The 20004-nt window shown below is 44.6% G+C and overlaps 1 protein-coding gene across 1 annotated transcript in view; it reads right to left on the bottom strand.

Moving 5' to 3' along the window:
- The window catches only part of SLC25A17 (solute carrier family 25 member 17), a 136722-nt gene that overhangs the window by 16365 nt on the left and 100353 nt on the right, over positions 1–20004 (bottom strand). The window contains exon 7 of the mRNA XM_069737078.1: positions 14138–14233. Coding sequence (XP_069593179.1) covers positions 14138–14233 — 96 coding nt within the window. The remainder of the gene's footprint in view (positions 1–14137; positions 14234–20004) is intronic.

Here is a 20004-nt window from a genome sequence, read left to right as displayed (position 1 = left end):
CTAAAGCCTGTGCCTGCTGCTAAAGAGAAATGAATATTCATTTCTCTTATAGTGCATACCGTGACAGCTGCAGCTGCAGCCTTCTAGCACACATCCTACTGGGGGAGCCATGCATAAAAGAACAGGGCCGGATGAGCCATACATAAAAGGACAGGGCTGGGGGAGCTATGCATAGAAGGACAGGGCCGGGGGACCCATGCATAAAAGGACAGGGATGGGGGAGCCATGCATAAAAGGACAGGGATGGAGAAGCCATGCATACAAGGACAGGGATGGGGAGCCATGAATACCAGGACAGGGATGAGGGGACAATGCATTCCCGGCTTATACTTGAGTCACTAAGCTTACCCAGTATTTTGTGGAAAAATTAGGTGCCTCGGCTTCTACTCGAGTATATACGGTACTTTTTCAAATAAAGGTTTTATTTTTCACAAGGGGTTATAGGAGAAAATGGATCCCACAATTTGCTTCAAAATTTCTCTAGTGTGCTATAATGCCCTGTATGTGGTTGGGAACTTATTTAGATACATGGTAGGGCTTAGGCCGGCTTCACACTCAGCGTATGAAAATACGGTCCGTTTTTTACGGCTGTAATACGCTGAAAAGTCCCCAAAATAGTGGTCCGTAGCTCCTCCGTAGGCAGGGTGTTTCAGCATTTTTTGCGCATGGCATCCTCCGTATGTCATCCGTACTGTGTGTTTTTATCGCAGGCTTGCAAAACTGACATACGGCTATACAAGGGATCCATGTGTTAAAAAAAAAAACATATATACTGTATATATATATATTTTAATATTTCATCCAGCGCGATATAGCAGAAAGCCGGTAATTCAATTACCGGCTTTTGCTTTCTCCTTCCTAAACCCGACATGATATGGGTTAAATGGCGGAAAAAATTGGCGTGGGCTCCCGCTCAATTTTCTCCGCCAGAGTAGTAAAGCCAGTGACTGAGGGCAGATATTAATAGCCTGGAGAGGGTCCATGGTTATTGGCCCCTCCCTGGCTAAAAACATCTGCCCCCAGCCACCCCAGAAAAGGCACATCTGGAAGATGCGCCTATTCTGGCACTTGGCCACTCTCTTCCCATTCCCGTGTAGCGGTGGGATATGGGGTAATGAAGGGTTAATGTCACCTTGCTATTGTAAGGTGACATTAAGCCAGATTAATAATGGAGAGGCGTCAATTATGACACCTATCCATTATAAATCCAATACTAGTAAAGGGTTAAAAAAAAACACATTATTAAAAATTAATTTAATGAAAAAATCACAAAGGTTGTTGTATTAATTTATTCTACTCTCAATCCACTCACTGAAGACCCTCGATCTGTAAATAAAAAAAAAAATATAACCCAACAATATACATACCTTCCGAGGATCTGTCACGTCCAACGATGTAAATCCATCTGAAGGGGTTAAAATATTAGCAATAGCAGGTTGGCATTAACCCTTCATTACCCCAGATCCCACCGCTACACGGGAATGGGAAGAGAGTGGCCAAGTGCCAGAATAGGCGCATCTTCCAGATGTGCCTTTTCTGGGGTGGCTGGGGGCAGATGTTTTTAGCCAGGGGGGGGGGGGGGCAATAACCATGGACCCTCTCCAGGCTATTAATATCTGCCCTCAGTCACTGGCTTTACTACTCTGGCGGAGAAAATTGTGCGGGAGCCCACGCCAATTTTTTCCGCCATTTAACCCTTTAATTTACTAGCTAGAACGGCCAAATTTTGCATAGACACACTACTAACATTAGTAGTGTGGAATATGCAAAAAAAATGGGGATATGAGATGGTTTACTGTATGTAAACCATGTCTCAAATCATGTCGGGTTTAGGAAGGAGAAAGCAAAAGCCGGTAATTGAATTACCGGCTTTCTGCTATATCGCGCTGGATGAAGTAATAATATATATACATATACAGTGGGGCAAAAAAGTATTTAGTCAGTCAGCAATAGTGCAAGTTCCACCACTTAAAAAGATGAGAGGCGTCTGTAATTTACATCATAGGTAGACCTCAACTATGGGAGACAAACTGAGAAAAAAAAATCCAGAAAATCACATTGTCTGTTTTTTTTAACATTTTATTTGCATATTATGGTGGAAAATAAGTATTTGGTCAGAAACAAACAATCAAGATTTCAGGCTCTCACAGACCTGTAACTTCTTCTTTAAGAGTCCCCTCTTTCCTCCACTCATTACCTGTAGTAATGGCACCTGTTTAAACTTGTTATCAGTATAAAAAGACACCTGTGCACACCCTCAAACAGTCTGACTCCAAACTCCACTATGGTGAAGACCAAAGAGCTGTCAAAGGACACCAGAAACAAAATTGTAGCCCTGCACCAGACTGGGAAGACTGAATCTGCAATAGCCAACCAGCTTGGAGTGAAAAAATCAACAGTGGGAGCCATAATTAGAAAATGGAAGACATACAAGACCACTGATAATCTCCCTCGATCTGGGGCTCCACGCAAAATCCCACCCCGTGGGGACAGAATGATCACAAGAACGGTGAGCAAAAATCCCAGAACCACGCGGGGGGACCTAGTGAATGAACTGCAGAGAGCTGGGACCAATGTAAAAAGGCCTACCATAAGTAACACACTACGCCACCATGGACTCAGATCCTGCAGTGCCAGACGTGTCCCACTGCTTAAGCCAGTACATGTCCGGGCCCGTCTGAAGTTTGCTAGAGAGCATTTGGATGATCCAGAGGAGTTTTGGGAGAATGTCCTATGGTCTGATGAAACCAAACTGGAACTGTTTGGTAGAAACACAACTTGTCGTGTTTGGAGGAAAAAGAATATTGAGTTGCATCCATCAAACACCATACCTACTGTAAAGCATGGTGGTGGAAACATCATGCTTTGGGGCTGTTTCTCTGCAAAGGGGCCAGGACGACTGATCCGGGTACATGAAAGAATGAATGGGGCCATGTATCATGAGATTTTGAGTGCAAACCTCCTTCCATCAGCAAGGGCATTGAAGATGAAACATGGCTGGGTCTTTCAACATGACAATGATCCAAAGCACACCGCCAGGGCAACGAAGGAGTGGCTTCGTAAGAAGCATTTCAAGGTCCTGGAGTGGCCTAGCCAGTCTCCAGATCTCAACCCTATAGAAAACCTTTGGAGGGAGTTGAAAGTCCATGTTGCCAAGCAAAAAGCCAAAAACATCACTGCTCTAGAGGAGATCTGCATGGAGGAATGGGCCAACATACCAACAACAGTGTGTGGCAACCTTGTGAAGACTTACAGAAAACGTTTGACCTCTGTCATTGCCAACAAAGGATATATTACAAAGTATTGAGATGAAATTTTGTTTCTGACCAAATACTTATTTTCCACCATAATATGCAAATAAAATGTTAAAAAAACAGACAATGTGATTTTCTGGATTTTTTTTTCTCAGTTTGTCTCCCATAGTTGAGGTCTACCTATGATGTAAATTACAGACGCCTCTCATCTTTTTAAGTGGTGGAACTAGCACTATTGCTGACTGACTAAATACTTTTTTGCCCCACTGAATGTGTCTCACTGACATATATATATACCTATTCTATGTGTACACATTTATTCTACCTATTCTACTGTAAGCTGTCAGTGTGATTTTACTGTACACCGCACTGAATTACCGGCTTTTCTCTCTAACACCGCTGCGTATTCCTCGCAAGTCACACTGCTGGTCCGTGTGTAATCCGTATTTTTGGGGCTTCCATAGACTTTCATTGACATTTTATTTGCGCAATACGGTGACAAACGCAGCATGCTGCGATTTTCTACGGCCGTAGAAAGCCGTATAATACTGATCAGGAAAATACGGCAGATAGGAGCAGGGGCATAGAGAATAATTGTGCCGTATTTTATGCGAGTTTTACGGACGTAGTTTCTGCGCTCTTACATCCGTAAAACTCGCTAGTGTGAGGCCGGCCTTAGAAAGAAAGGATCTCTAGTTATCATTTTGGAGTAGAGGTTTTGTTTGAAAGGTTTTCTAGAGCCATGGCACATTTGCAAACCTGTTGAAGTACCAGTAGAGTGGAAATCATTCAAAAGAAAACCCATATTTGAAAACGACACCTCTAATTAAATTCATATCGGGGTTCAAACTGCATTTATAACACATACGTGTTATCAAAAACAATACATAGCAGATTATGCAGAGTGGAAATCTTTGTACACAGCTTATTACACTGGAGACACATATGCCACAATTAGGGTTGAGCGAAACGGATCGTTCATTTTCAAAAGTCGCCGACTTTTGGCACAGTCGGGTTTCATGAAACCCGACCCGATCCCTGTGTGGGGTCGGCCATGCGGTACGCGACTTTCGCGCCAAAGTCGCGTTTCAATGACGCGAAAAGCGCCATTTCTCAGCCAATGAAGGTGGACGCAGAGTGTGGGCAGCGTGATGACATAGGTCTCAGTTCCCACCATCTTAGAGAAGGGCATGCAAGTGATTGGCTTGCTGTCTGCGGCGTCACAGGGGCTATAAAGGGGCGTTCCCGCCGACCGCCATCTTACTGCTGCTGATCTGAGCATAGAGAGAGGTTGCTGCCGCTTCGTCAGAAGCAGGGATAGCGTTAGGCAGGGTCCATTAACCCCCAAACCGCTTGTGCTGTAGCGATTTCCACTGTCCAACACCACCTTTTGTTTGCAGGGACAGTGGAGGCTACATTTTTTTTCCTCAGCGCTGTAGCTCATTGGGCTGCCCTAGAAGGCTCCCTGATAGCTGCATTGCTGTTTGTACACCGCTGTGCAAACCAACTGCTTTTTTCAAAGCACAAATCCTGTTGTTCCTTCCTTTCTGCACAGCTATCTTGTTTGTTTGTCCACACTTTTTATTTCATTTGTGCAGCAGTCCACTCCTGGTTATTGCTGCCTGCCATACATTGCTGAGATTACTGCAGGGAGATAGTAATTATAGGACAGTCCCTTTTTTTTTTTTCGTTACATCTGTTCAAGCCACTTTCTGCCACAGAAAATATACTCTAATACAGTGGCCCAGATTTATTCATCAGTGGCAGTCCTGTGTGTGGCATCTGTGTCTCATTTTCTGGCACAGAAAACATACAGTCTAACAGTGGGCCTGATTTCTTGCCAATTCTCCCAGAAATAAAAAAAAAAAAAATAGTGGGAGATTAATATTGACATTTGTGCTTCAGTGCCAGTCGTGTGTGCCATCTCTCTCAAATTGTGGGCCACAGAAAGCCTAGTGTCTGTTTTTTTGGTTTTTGGTTTTTAAATTCTCCCTGAAAAAAAAAATATAGTGGGAGATTAATATTGGCATTTGTGCTTCAGTGCCAGTCCTGCGTGTTTGGCATCTGTCTCATTTTGTGCCACAGAAAACCGACTGTGTAACATTGTGCCTGATTTTCCTTGCAGTCTCACCCACCTATAAAGGGATATCTAAATCCTACAGAAGTTTGAGTTCACCTTGTAAGTTGTTTTACAGTAACAAATACCGTTACTTTGGTTACGTTTTTAAAACAATGAAGAAGTCTGGTGGAAGAGGTCGTGGCCGTGGGCGTTCATTGCCAGCTGGTAATGATGGTAGTGGTGGTGGAGCATCAGGTGGTCGTGGGAAAAACAATATAGCACCTAAGTCTCGAGCTGTGGAGCCAGGTTCGTCGTCTGGCTACACAAGGCCTCGAACGCTCCCTTTTCTGGGAGTAGGAAAACCGCTTTTAAAGCCGAAGCAGCAAGAGCAAGTTTTGGCTTTCCTTGCTGACTCAGCCTCTAGCTCTTTTGCCTCCTCTTCTGAAACTGGTAAAAGTAAAAGCAGCGCGTCGTTAGTGGAAGTTCACGCTCAGGGACAAGTCGCTCCATTGTCCTGTTAAGCAAAAACAACAACAGAGAAGGATGCGTCAGGCGACACAACGGGTTACTCCATGGAGCTCTTTACACATACCGTTCCTGGGTTAGAAAGTGAAACAGTTAACAGGACATGCCCATTACAAGTTGAATCGGACATGGAGTGCACAGATGCACAGCCACAGCCAGTTTACTATGCTGTTCCTTTGACTCAGACCACCACATTGCCCTCGCAGTGTACTGATCCAGAATCAGACCCTGATGAGACTATGGTGCCCCGTCACAAACGCTATACCACCGGCTTACACGGTAACACAGACGAAGTTGCACATGAGATAGAAGAGGAGGTCATAGATGACCCAGTTGTTGACCCCGATTGGCAGCCATTGGGGGAACAGGGTTCAGGCGGCAGTAGTTCTGAAGCGGAAGAGGAGGGGCCGCAGCAGGCATCAACATCGCAACAGGTTCCATCTGCCGGGCCCGTATCTGGCCCAAAATGCGTGGCAAAGCCAAAACCAGTTGGAGGACAGCGTGGCCATCCGGTTAAAGAAGCTCAGTCTGCAATGCGTGAAAAGGTATCCGATGCTAGAAAGAGTGCAGTCTGGCATTTTTTTAAACAACATCCAATTGATCAGCGCAAAGTCATCTGTCAAAAATGTTCAACTACCTTAAGCAGAGGTCAGAATCTGAAAAGTCTAAATACAAGTTGCATGCATAGACATTTATCCACCATGCATTTGCAAGCCTGGACTAACTACCAAACGTCCCTTAAGGTTGTAGCACCCTCGGCCAATGAAGCTAGTCAGCAACATTACATCCCTTCCGTCACTGTAAGGCCACCATTTTCCGCACCACCTGCAGTATCTGTGCAGGTTTCGTTGCCAGGCCAGAGCAGTCAGGGTCAGGGAATCACCAGTTTCGTAGTAGGAAACACTGCATCTAGGGCACCGGCAAGAATACCGTCTCCAACCGTCTCTCAGTCTGCCATGTCCACCAGCACCCCCGCTAGTTCCACGATCTCCAGCTCTCCAGTCCAGCTCACCCTACATGAGACTCTCGTTAGAAAAAGGAAGCACTCATCCTCGCATCCGCGTACACAGGGTTTGAACGCCCACATAGCTAGACTAATCTCGTTAGAGATGATGCCCTAACGGTTAGTTGAAAGTGAAGCTTTCAAAGCCCTGATGGACTACGCTGAACCACGCTACGAGCTACCCAGTCGACACTTCTTTTCGAGAAAAGCCATCCCAGCCCTCCACCAGCATGTTTTAATGAGCGCATCGTCCATGCACTCAGGCAATCTGTGAGTACAAAGGTGCACCTGACAACAGATGCATGGACCAGTAGGCATGGCCAGGGACGTTACGTGTCCATCACGGCACACTGGGTGAATGTGGTGGATGCAGGGTCCGCAGGGGACAGCAATATTGGGACAGTTCTGCCTAGCCCACGGACTAGGAAACAGTTGGCTGTAGCCGGTCGCCCCCCCCTCCTCCTCCTCCTCGTCCTCCTGCAGAAGCGAGAGCTCGTCCACAGACCGCAGTCGCATAACCACTCCATCCGCAGCTGCCACTGTTGCACACCAGTTGTCCCATTATGGAGCAGCTACTGGCAAGCGTCAGCAGGCTGTATTGGCTATGAAGTGTTTGGGCGACAACAGACACCGCGGAAGTTCTGTCCGAGTTCTTGCAGAAAGAAACGCAGTCGTGGCTGGGCACTGTAGATCTTGAGGCAGGCAAGGTAGTGAGTGATAACAGAAGAAATTTCATGGCTGCCATCGCCCTTTCCCAACTGAAACACATTCCTTGCCTGGCTCACACCTTAAACCTGGTGGTGCAGTGCTTCCTGAAAAGTTATCCGGGGTTATCCGACCTGCTCCTCAAAGTGTGCGGACTTTGCTCGCATATCCGCCGTTCGCCCGTACACTCCAGCCGTATGCAGACCTATCAGCGGTCTTTGAACCTTCCCCAGCATCGCCTAATCATCGACGTTGCAACAAGGTGGAACTCAACACTGCACATGCTTCAGAGACTGTGCGAACAGAGGCGGGCTGTTATGTATTTGTGGGAGGATACACATACACGGGCAGGCAGTAGGATGGCAGACATGGAGTTGTCAGGTGTGCAGTGGTCGAAGGTACAAGACGTGTCAAGTCCTTCAGTGTTTTGAGGAATGCACACGGCTGGTAAGTGCAGACAACGCCATAATAAGCATGAGCATCCCCCTAATGCGTCTGCTGATGCAAAGTTTGACGCACATAAAGGAGCAGGCGTCTGCAGCAGAGGAAGAGGAAAGCCTTGATGACAGTCAGCCATTGTCTGGTCAGGGCAGTGTACAGGACGAGGTAGCGGGCGAACAGGAGGAGGAGGATGATGGGGATGAGTATTTTTTTAATGAGGAAGCTTCTCCGGGGCCACAGGAAATTGGTGGCGTGGCAAGGCCGGGTTCTGGTTTTTTTAGGGACACAAGTGACGTAGATTTGCCTGTAACTGCCCCTCAACCCAGCACAACCGCAGATTTGACAACTGGAACTTTGGCCCACATGGCGGATTATGCCTTACGTATCCTCAAAAGGGACACACGCATTATTAAAATTATGACCGATGACGATTACTGGTTGGCCTGCCTCCTTGATCCTCGCTATAAAGGCAAATTGCAAAATATTATGCCACATGAGAACTTGGAACAAATATTAGCAACCAATCAATCAACTCATGTTGACCGTTTGATTCAGGCATTCCCAGCACACAGCGCCGGTGATCGTTCTCACACGAGCTGCAGGGGGCAGCAGACCAGAGGTGTTAGAGGTGCACAAATCAGAAGTGGCGTTGGACAGAGGGGTTCTCTGACCAGGTTGTGGAGTGATTTTGCTATGACCGCAGACAGGACAGGTACTGCAGCATCAATTCAAAGTGACAGAAGACAACATTTGTCCAGTATGGTTACTAACTATTTTTCATCCCTTATCGATGTTCTCCCTCAACCGTCATTCCCATTTGATTACTGGGCATCCAAATTAGACACCTGACCAGAATTGGCAGAATATGCATTGCAGGAGCTTGCTTGCCCAGCAGCTAGTGTGCTATCAGAAAGAGTATTCAGTGCTGCTGGTTCAGTATTAACCGAAAAAAGGACTCGTCTGGCTACCCAAAATGTTGATGATCTAACCTTCATTAAAATGAACCACTACTGGATTTCGAATTATTTTGCCCCACCTTTCCCGGCTGACACCTAGCTTTCCAATGAAAAGGTCTTGCTTCTGGACTGCTCTGACAGAGTTTTCCAATCTCGTAATTTGCAGCAGCTGTTTGTCCAGCATACGACATGTTTACACCTCCCTAAATGGCCAAACTCCCCCCACGGGGCCGTGGTCTCGCCACTTGGCGCAAGCACCCGTGAGAGTGCCGTTTGTCTGAAGAGGTGGGTGTGCACGCTTTTGGTCGACGGCACTTCCACTGGGTCCCTCATAGTACAATAAAGGGTCTCTGGCGGTGGTGGCGCGCAACCAACGTCAGACACACAGTTGTAACATGAGGGGCCCTGGGCCTGTACCGCCGGCCACAAGACAGTTTCCCCCCACCCAAGCTCAAACAGTGCTCTACGATTTGCAAAATTATCTCTCACAGCTCCACCAATGTTTAGTCTATGCGCTGACATCCTTCAATGCCTGGCACTGACAATACCAATGTGTTGACATGTATGATGCTACTTAAAATAGTCAGGGGCAGTGTCCTATATTTACACCAGTAAATACTTTGCACCAAATTACTAGGTCTGAAACTCAGCAGAGGAGCCCACCCCTGTACCTAAGTATGCCACCCTTTTGTTTTTTGTTTTTGTTGTATTGCGAGACATTAACATCTATTTATTTTTTGGGAGTACTAACTGTCAGACACTCATTACAATCGGCCTCCGCTGACAACACCAATGCTGCCTGTGTACCCCTGCAAGATAATTCCAAGTGCATAGAGCCTACTTTTGTTATGTTAGGCCTACTAAGCCTGTCTGCGGTCCCTCCTTCCAATAGTCCTCCACTGACCACACCACTGCTGCCCGTGTACCCCTGGAAGCTATTTTAAAGTGCCTACAGCCTACTTTTGTTATGTTAGGCCTACTAAGCCTGTCTGTGGTCCCTCCTTCCAATAGTCCTCCACTGACCAGACCACTGCTGCCCGTGTACCCCTGGAACCTATTTTAAAGTGCCTACAGCCTACTTTTGTTATGTTAGGCCTACTAAGCCTGTCTGCGGTCCCTCCTTCCAATAGTCCTCCACTGACCAGACCACTGCTGCCCGTGTACCCCTGGAACCTATTTTAAAGTGCCTACAGCCTACTTTTGTTATGTTAGGCCTACTAAGCCTGTCTGCGGTCCCTCCTTCCAATAGTCCTCCACTGACCAGACCAATGCTGTCCGTGTACCCCTGGAACCTAATTTAAATTGCATAGAGCATCCTTTTTTTAATTGTAGGCGTACTAAGTCTGTCTGCGGTCCATAATTGAAATTGTCTTCCACTGACCAGAGCAATGCTGCCTGTGTACCCCTGTAACCTTTTTTAAACTGCATTGAGCCAAATTTTTTGTTTAAGGCCTACTACCTGTGTCTGTCTGCGCCACTCAATACAGCTGTCCTCCTCTGAAAAAAGCTGAGCGTCAATAGTCTGGTTTTCAGCCTATAGGAATTTGAAAACTGCATTGGGGCTACTACTTCGGTAGGGCCTACTAACGGTGTCTGCCGCTCCAAGGTGTTCTCCAGGTTGCCTCTCCATAGCTTCGATCTTCTAGCTCTCGTTAAATAGTTGTTGAAACAACACTGCATTAGGCCTACAAGTTGGGTCTGGGTTGTAGAGACGGTGTCTTCCGCTCCAAGGTGTTCCCCAGGTTGCCTCTCCATAGCTTCTATCTTCTAGCTCTCGTTAAGTAGTTGTTGAAACAACACTGCATTAGGCCTACAAGTTGGGTCTGGGTTGTAGAGACGGTGTCTGCCGCTCCAAGGTGTTCTCCAGGTTGCCTCTCCATAGCTTCTATCTTCTAGCTCTCGTTAAGTAGTTGTTGAAACAACACTGCATTAGGCCTGCAAGTTGAGTCTGGGTTGTAGAGACGGTGTCTTCCGCTCCAAGGTGTTCTCCAGGTTGCCTCTCCATAGCTTCTATCTTCTAGCTCTCGTTAAGTAGTTGTTGAAACAACACTGCATTAGGCCTACAAGTTGGGTCTGGGTTGTAGAGACGGTGTCTGACGCTCCAAGGTGTTCTCCAGGTTGCCTCTCCATAGCTTCTATATTCTAGCTCTCGTTAAGGAAGTTGTTGAAACAACACTGCATTAGGCCTACAGGTTGGGTCTGGGTTGTAGAGACTGTGTCTGCCGCTCCAAGGTGTTCTCCAGGTTGCCTCTCCATAGCTTCTATCTTCTAGCTCTCGTTAAGTAGTTGTTGAAACAACACTGCATTAGGCCTACAAGTTGGGTCTGGGTTGTAGAGACGGTGTCTTCCGCTCCAAGGTGTTCTCCAGGTTGCCTCTCCATAGCTTCTATCTTCTAGCTCTCGTTAAGTAGTTGTTGAAACAACACTGCATTAGGCCTACAAGTTGGGTCTGGGTTGTAGAGACGGTGTCTGCCGCTCCAAGGTGTTCTCCAGGTTGCCTCTCCATAGCTTCTATCTTCTAGCTCTCGTTAAGTAGTTGTTGAAACAACACTGCATTAGGCCTACAAGTTGGGTCTGGGTTGTAGAGACGGTGTCTTCCGCTCCAAGGTGTTCTCCAGGTTGCCTTTCCTGAGCTTCTATCTTCAGGCTCTTGTTAAATAGTTGTTAAATGGAACAACTGCATTTGGCCTACTAGTTGGGTTGGGGCCTACTAACAGTGTCTGCCGCTCCTTGCTGTTCTCCTGGTTTCCTGTCCTGAAATTCCATTTTCAGGCTCTCGTTAAGTAGTTGTTAATGTTAGACTGCATTTGGCCTACTAGTTGGGTTGGGGCCTACTTTCGGTGTCTGCCGCTCCTTGCTGTTCTCCACTGAACAAAGCTGTGCCGCCTGTTTACTACTGTTGCCAATTTTGAACTGCATTTCGACTACTTACAGATTTGGGCCTACTCTCTGTGTCAGCCTCTCATTACAGTTGTCCTCCACTGCAATGCCCCCTGGTTAGTCCTGTTACCAATTTTGAACTGCATTTAGCCCACTTTATTCTTTGGGCCTATATCTGTGTTTCCTCCTCATCCTGCCCATTGCCCAGTCAGTGATAGATGAGTCTGCTGGTACATTGACCCATAACGCAACATTCCCCGTGCACGCTACACAGCAAGATTGTGACCCTGCTGAAAGTCAGGTTCCTCTTCCCGCATACCATACCACCTTACACGGGGACAAAGAGGAAGGTGCAGATGAAAGTGCAGGTTCCTTCATCAGGTGGGGGGAGGAATACTTGTTGGCAACGTCACTGGCACAGGGCCCCTCATAGTACGCAAAAGTGTCGCTGCCGGTGGGAGGCGCCCCCGCCGTGCAAACACACCGCCGTACTTTGAGGGGCCCAGTGCCAATGCCAACGAGTGGGCCCCCCCTGCTTGCTCAGGATCACAGCACTTGCAAAGTTGAAATACTTACCTCTTCTTGCTCCACTGCCGTGACGTGGTCCAGATTTCCTGGGCCCACTAAATACTTGAACCAGCCCTACCCCCCACAACTTTAGCCAAATGACCCCCAATTTCCAATGCCTTACTATTATTATAAGGTAAATTAAGATTGACAAGCTTCAGTAACAAGAATGGATGTTTTTGCCAATAAAATGGGCACTGTACATGTTTTCCTGGCCTCCACTCACTGCCGACTATGCTCCCCCATTGACTTGCATTGGGTTTCGTGTTTCGGTCGATCCCAGACTTTTCGCGATAATCGGCCGATTCCACTCGACTCGACTGTTGAGATAGTCAGGTTTCGCGAAACCCGACTCGACCCTAAAAAACTAAAAGTCGCTCAACCCTAGCCACAATGTGTTGTATTGATCTCTAGGGTACAGCAATAACCCATTTGTGGCTGTAGTCTGCTTTCTGGACACATGGCAGAGATCCAAGGGTAGAGAGCACCATGCATCATTTAAGGCCTTCTACAGCAGCATTTACTGCATCTTACTAGGATTGCTGAAGCTCTGACATATCGAAATATTAGAAACCCCCCAAAAAGTGACCCCAGTTTGGAAAACACACACCTGAAGGAAACTATCTAAGACTATAGTGAGAATTTTTAGTTTGGTATTCATTTTAGGGGTAAAATGAAATATTTTTATTTTGCTTTGGGGGAATTACTAATATTACAATTTGTGAGAGAACTACGGATCTGACAAGTAAAAAGTAAATTAATTTGCTATGGCCAATATGGGAGACAGCAGAGGTGGAAAACGAATAAATACATTTAAAAATCCAAAGCTGACATTATTACCCAATGTACTTTCCTTCTCTTCCTGGTTAGCAAATAGCAAAGATTTAATTACTTTTTCCTGAAATCAAAGCAAAATATCCCTACTGCCAGCAAATCAATGAAGGATAAAAGCATTGTATAATGCAATTTGAACTAGATGGACAGAAGGCTTTTTATACCCTTTGTTTAGCGCACTGCGTTGTATGGCTTTATTATTTGATCTGAAAGCTAAACTCATCTAATGAATGTCTTGTACTTCAACATGCACAAAAGGTTTGTGGGATTGGGTGGTGCATCCACTTACAAGGAAAAGGCTGCTGCCATCGTGGAGAATGGCTAGGATCAGAACGTCCCATTTACGGTATCTTTGTATTTAACAAGTAGCAGATCTTCGCTACAGACAGCGCTGATCGGTCCCATTCTCAATGTCTGATTCATCAAACTCACAGGAATACTAGTGAAGTTAATGTATTCAAATACAAACAAATTAAATGCTTGGTCAAGCATAGGATGTATAAGAGCCCATACAATTTTACTACTAACTCCTAGCATAGGGGGATCTATTTTAGAGTCTTTCCCTTGATGCAGAGAAAGCTGTGGGGGCACTATATTACAGAATCTTACAACATGGATCCATAACATGCAGTGACCATGAATACTAATTAAGTTGAATTGTAAGAAATTTCCAATAACACAACCACAATATAACCTGTGCACCAAGATTATGCCATACAGTTGTACGGTATCAGTTCGTCTTTTGAGGTTATCATGTAAGGAAGATTGCTTTGCTTCATTTGTAAAAAGGATAGTTTCAGTCAATGCTACATGGATTCTGGTGAAGAGTAAAGGTCTGGGTATTTAGGAGGACACGATCACTGTTATATATGTTTTAATAGAAAATAGCACTAATAATTATATTACCACTTACCCGCAGCACTGATTGCACAGTTTGTAAAGGATAGGTGACAATTGTTGCAATAGCTTTGGCAATAGCTCCGATGACAAAGACTTGAAAAGAGGTAAGCTGATAAAAGAGAAGGTGCCAGATTAAGAAACTGCATGATAACACCACCACAAGAATTAGGGTACCGTCACACAGTGCAATTTTGATCGCTACGACGGCACGATTTGTGACGTTCGAGCGATATAGTTACGATATCGCAGTGTCTGACACGCTCCTGCGATCAGGGACCCCGCTGAGAATCGTACGTCGTAGCAGATCGTTTGAAACTTTCTTTCGTCGTCTAGTGTCCCGCTGTGGCGGCATGATCGCATGGTGTAACATATATCGTATACGATGTGCGCATAGTAACCAACGGCTTCTACATCGCACATACGTCATGAAATTATCGCTCCAGCGTCGTAGATTGCAAAGTGTGACAGCAGTCTACGACGCTGGAGCGATATTGTTACGACGCTGGAGCGTCACGGATCGTACCGTCGTAGCGATGAAAATTGCACTGTGTGACGGTACCCTTAGTCAAAAGAGTTTTGGGGCAAGAACTGACATTTTGATAAAAGAGAACCTGTCATGTAAAAAAATAAAACACTATTAACCTGCAGATAAAGTTTATTTCTTCCTGGCAGTGGGGCTCTCAGTGCAGGACAGGCAGGTTCAGAACGCTATTAACCTGCAGATTAACCCCATATCTGCAGGTTAATAAAGGGTTTATTTACATAACAGGTAATTGTTCTGACATTTATAGATACATTTACTGATCGACGGTGGTTTAAAATTACCGGTTGGTTTGTGTGAAAGAACCTGAATACTTCAAGGTGTTTACTTATCCTGTAAATTCCCCAGATGTCAAGTTAATCAAGCATCTGTTGGATGGGATAGAAAAACACGTCCAAGACCTGACCTCTCGATTTACAGGATTTAAAGTGGATTTGTCACCAGGTATCACAATGCAAGTGATTTTCATTATTAGATACAGTAGATCTCTCAGACCTGCAGAGTCTGGTGTCCTTATGTAAAACAAATCCATGTCAGGCTGGTTTCACACTTGCCTTTCAAAATAATGCGTTTTTTAAAAAAAAACGCATGGTGAAAAAATGCATGTAAACGCGTGCAAACGCTGCGTTTTTTTGACGCATGCGTTTTTGCATGTGGTGAAAAAAACGCGGCGTTTTGATGCGTTTACATGCGTTTTTTCATGCGTTTGCGTTTTATAAACGCATGCAGATAAATGTGTGACAGCTGCCAATCATCAAAATAAAGTAAAAAACCCACTATAAACAGAAAGAGCTAGGGGTTAGGGTTAGGGGTAGGGATCCTAACCCTACCCCTAAAGGGATCCTAACCCTAACCCTACCCTTAAAGGGATTAGGGGTAGGGTTAGGGGTAGGATCCCTTTATCAATTTTATTGTGTGGGGTGGTTTATCAGTGTTTTTTTTTAAATGCATGCGTTTTTAACGCATGCAAACGCATGTGGTTAAAAACGCATGCGTTTACATAGACAGCAATGCATTTTTTTGCCGCAAAAAAAACGCATGTGTTTTTTTTGCGGCAAAAAAAGCGCCGCTAAAAATACTACATGTTGCATTTCTGCAACACAACGCATGCAGAAAAAAAACGCATGCGTTGCAAAAACGCGTCAAAACGCATACAAAAAAATGCATGCGTTTTTAATGTTAAATATAGGGGAAAAAACGCATGTTTTTTTGCGTTTTTTACCGCAAAAACGCAAAAAAAAAAACCGCAAATGTGAAACCACCCTCAGAGTGACTTTCATTATGTTATGAAATTATTAAGATTTGGTTTTCATATTTGAAGCTTTTATTTTTCATCCTCTGCGGTGTTGTCATCTTTGATGTATGATGTCACTTTTCCTGCTTTATATGGTACATAAGTCCCTGACATTTGTTACTTGGCTTGAGGAAGGCACCGAGTCAATGCCAAAATGTAGAAACTTTTTTAAATCTGTTGTCCAATAAATGCTTTGAAAGGATACTATCTGTTTCTTCCTATTCATTATCAGTGACACATTACTTCCACTCTTTTTTCTTTTTAATTATTAACCCCTTTATTTGCACCTTAATGACCAGGCCAATTTTTACAATTCTCACCAGTGTCACTTTATGTTGTAACAACTTTGGAACAATTCAATGGATCCCACGGATTCTGACAGTGTTTTTGGTGACATATAGTACGTCATGATAGTAGTAACATTTCTTTGATAGAATTTGCGTTTAAATGTGAAAAAATAGAAATTTGGGGAAACTTTTGAAAATTTTGCAATTGTCAAACTTATTTTTTATGCCCTTAAAGGGAACCTGTCAGAAGGATTGTGCACAGTAACCTTTAGAGTCAGAACGGTGCCGTTATACTGATTACAATGATAGTCTGGGTGATGAAATCCATCTTGTGGTTATTTAATCTTTATTTTCAGTTTTGAGTTAATGATCTACTCCTGCTCCGGGGCCGCCTGTTGGGGTCTTCATGTGGTGCTCTGCTTAGGTATTCATAATGCAGCATGCTGACAGGTCATTGATCCCTCACTGACCTGCCCCCTAGTTTGCATAATGTGCGGACATGGGTGACTGGAAAAGTTGATCTGTCCAATTACTTTTGAGCCCCTTGAGGCTTGGTAGAAAAATGGTTGCAATTCCTAAACGTTTCACAGGATATTTTCTTCAATCCCTTCATTAAACCAGAAAGTCTATACTACAATTGCATCTCAGTAGTTTTATTTTAAATAAAAATATTGGCCTGCAGAGCCCAAATCACGAAGAGTCAGTCACTGTATTGAACAAATATTTCTGAACCTAACTGTATAGATTGAAATGGCTAATGGGTCCCAAGTGTATTCACTCTTTGCCCATCCAACCTGACAGCTACAGACAGAAGGATCGATACTGAATAGCCGTCAATCTATCTTGCTGGACGGTTAAAGCATTATACATGAATAGTCTAAGTGAATGCAACATCGTTATGTAGTCTAAATGAGCTAATTAGCAATGCATGCAGCTTGTACTGTGAATTCTGGTGACAGATTCCCATAAAATAATCTTATCTTAATGTACCACAAAAACGTACATGGAGTCTATGCTTAATGCGTCTGAGTTATTCTGATGGCATAATGTTAGGCAAGAAGATTTAAAATTATGACTGCATATAACCACCAACAGGTAACATGGATTATTTTGTCAAATTTTGGAATTTATTAGGTAAAAGGTGAACAGTGAGAAATTAATGTACCAATATAACGAAAAATAGGCGAGCACATGGATAAGAGAAATTATAATGGATAGATGGATGGATGGATAATGGTCAGAGCATTTCTATCAGGGCCGGCCGTGGGCTGCATCAATTGTGACACTCTGAAAGGGAACCTGTCAGCAGATTTTGCAGCTATAAGGTGCGGCCACGGCCTTTCAGGGCTTATTTACAGCATTCTATAATTCTGTACATATGCCCCCGATCCGACCTGCAAGTGAAGAAAAGTAAGTTATATTATACTCATCCGGGGGGCGGCGGTCCGGTCCAATGGGTGTCGCAGGTCCGGCGCCTCCCATCATCTTGCGATACCGCCCTCCTGCTTCTTCATCGCTCCCCGACATCGGCAATCCTGGGCACGCGTACTTCTCTGCCCTGTTGAGGGCACAGTAAAGTACTGCAGTGCGCAGGCGCTGGGCCTCGCTGACCTTTCCCGGAGCCTGCGCACTGCAGTACTTTACTCTGCCCTCAACGAAGTGGCAGCAAAACGTGCATTGGAGTGGTGTGTGGGGGACAGTGGAGCTTCAGACTGGTTGGTATCACCCATTTACTTTTAGGCTTGCTGATCACTTGATCATTCAGTTGTATACTAACTACTACGCATACCTTTCGGTTTTTACTTGATGATATGGCTGTATGTACTGTTCTATTCATCTTGATCAAAACATGTGCATTACAACTATTTTGTGTGGACACAAATTTTCACCTCATGCTTTGATTTATTATGGTGCACATATCATTGTCACGTTTTTAATTTACACCTTTTTGTGATGTCCCACAAGATATAGTTATATATTTTGCTGGTATACTTATTCTTATATTTTTTATATATTTACAACCATACAGTCTGGTGGTCTTGTCCCCTGCTACACATTTTTTTTATAAACTTTTCATTTTTATGAATTAATTTTAATAAACTCGTTTATCATCAATTGTTTCCTGTATGTGTATATTATTTTAATACAAAAAAGTCCTCCTTTTTCTTCTGTGTAATTATGGTTTTATAATTTTCAATAAAGTGAATTTATTTTTACATACCGTATATACTCGAGAATAAGCCGACCCGAGTATAAGCCGACCCCCCTAATTTTGCCACAAAAAACTAGGAAAACTTAATGACTTGAGTATAAGCCTAGGGTGGAAAATGCAGCAGCTACCAGTAAATGTCAAAAATAAAAATAGATACCAATAAAAGTAAAATTAATTGAGACATCAGTAGGTTAAGTGTTTTTGAATATCCATATTGAATCAGGAGCCCAATATAATGCTTCATAAAGTTTATGATGGGCCCATAAGATGCTCCATATTAAAATATGCCCCATATAATCCTGCATAAAGGTTAATAATGGCCCCATAAGATGCTCCATAGACACATTTGCCCAATATAATGCTGCACAAATGTTGATTATGGCCCCATAAGATGCTCCATAAAGATATTTGAGCCATACAGTGCTGCACAAAAGTTATGGCCCCATATAATGCTGCACAAACGTTATGGCCCCATATAATGCTGCACAAACGTTATGGCCCCATATAGTGCTGCACAAACGTTATGGCCCCATATAGTGCTGCACAAATGTTATGGCCCCATATAGTGCTGCACAAACGTTATGGCCCCATACAGACACTTGCCCTATATAATGCTGCACAAACGTTATGGCCCGATATAGTGCTGCACAAACGTTATGGCCCCATATAGTGCTGCACAAACGTTATGGCCCCATACAATGTTGCATAAACGTTATGGCCCCATATAGTGCTGCACAAACGTTATGGCCCCCTATAGTGCTGCACAAACGTTATGGCCCCATAGAGTGCTGCACAAATGTTATGGCCCCATAAGATGCTCCATATAGAGACTTACCCCATTTGCTGTTGCTGCGATAAAAAAAAAAAAATCACATACTCACCTCTTCATCTCTCAGGCCCCGGCACTGTCAATATTCACCTGACTTCGTTCCGGCGCTGCTCCATCTTCAACGTCTTCTGCACTGACGTTCAGCAGAGGGCACGCACTAACCACGTCACCGCGCCCTCTGACCTGAGCGTCACTGCTGAAGACGGAGTAGTGGCTGGAATGAGGAACAGGTGAATATCGCGCAGCGCTCCCTTCTCCTTTATACTCACCTGCTCCTGGCATGGTCCCTGGCTTCCCCGGCGCTGCAGTTTCTCCCTGTACTGAGTCGTCACCGTTACCGCTCATTACAGTAATGAATATGCGGCTCCACCCCTATGGGAGGTGGAGCTGCATATTCATTACTGTAATGAGCGGTACCATGTGACCGCTCAGTACAGGAAGAAGCTGCCGGGGAAGCCAGGGACCTGCAGGGACCGCGCCAGGCATAGGTGAGTATAAATAGACAGTCCCCGCTCCGCTCCCTGCCGACCCCTGGATATGACTCGAGTATAAGCCGAGAGGGCGACTTTCAGCCCAAAAAAATGGGCTGAAAATCTCGGCTTATACTCGAGTGTATACGGTATTTTGTTTTTTTGAATACTTTGTTTGGGTAATATATTATATTTGATAGTCTGAGTTTTTATTTCATTTATACATTGCTGGTATTTATTTTCTGGA

Source organism: Ranitomeya imitator, chromosome 8 (assembly GCF_032444005.1).
Source record: "Ranitomeya imitator isolate aRanImi1 chromosome 8, aRanImi1.pri, whole genome shotgun sequence".
Lineage (NCBI taxonomy): Eukaryota > Metazoa > Chordata > Amphibia > Anura > Dendrobatidae > Ranitomeya > Ranitomeya imitator.
The sequence above is the reverse complement of the archived record's forward strand: the minus strand, read 5'-3'. Positions and strand labels throughout refer to the sequence as shown.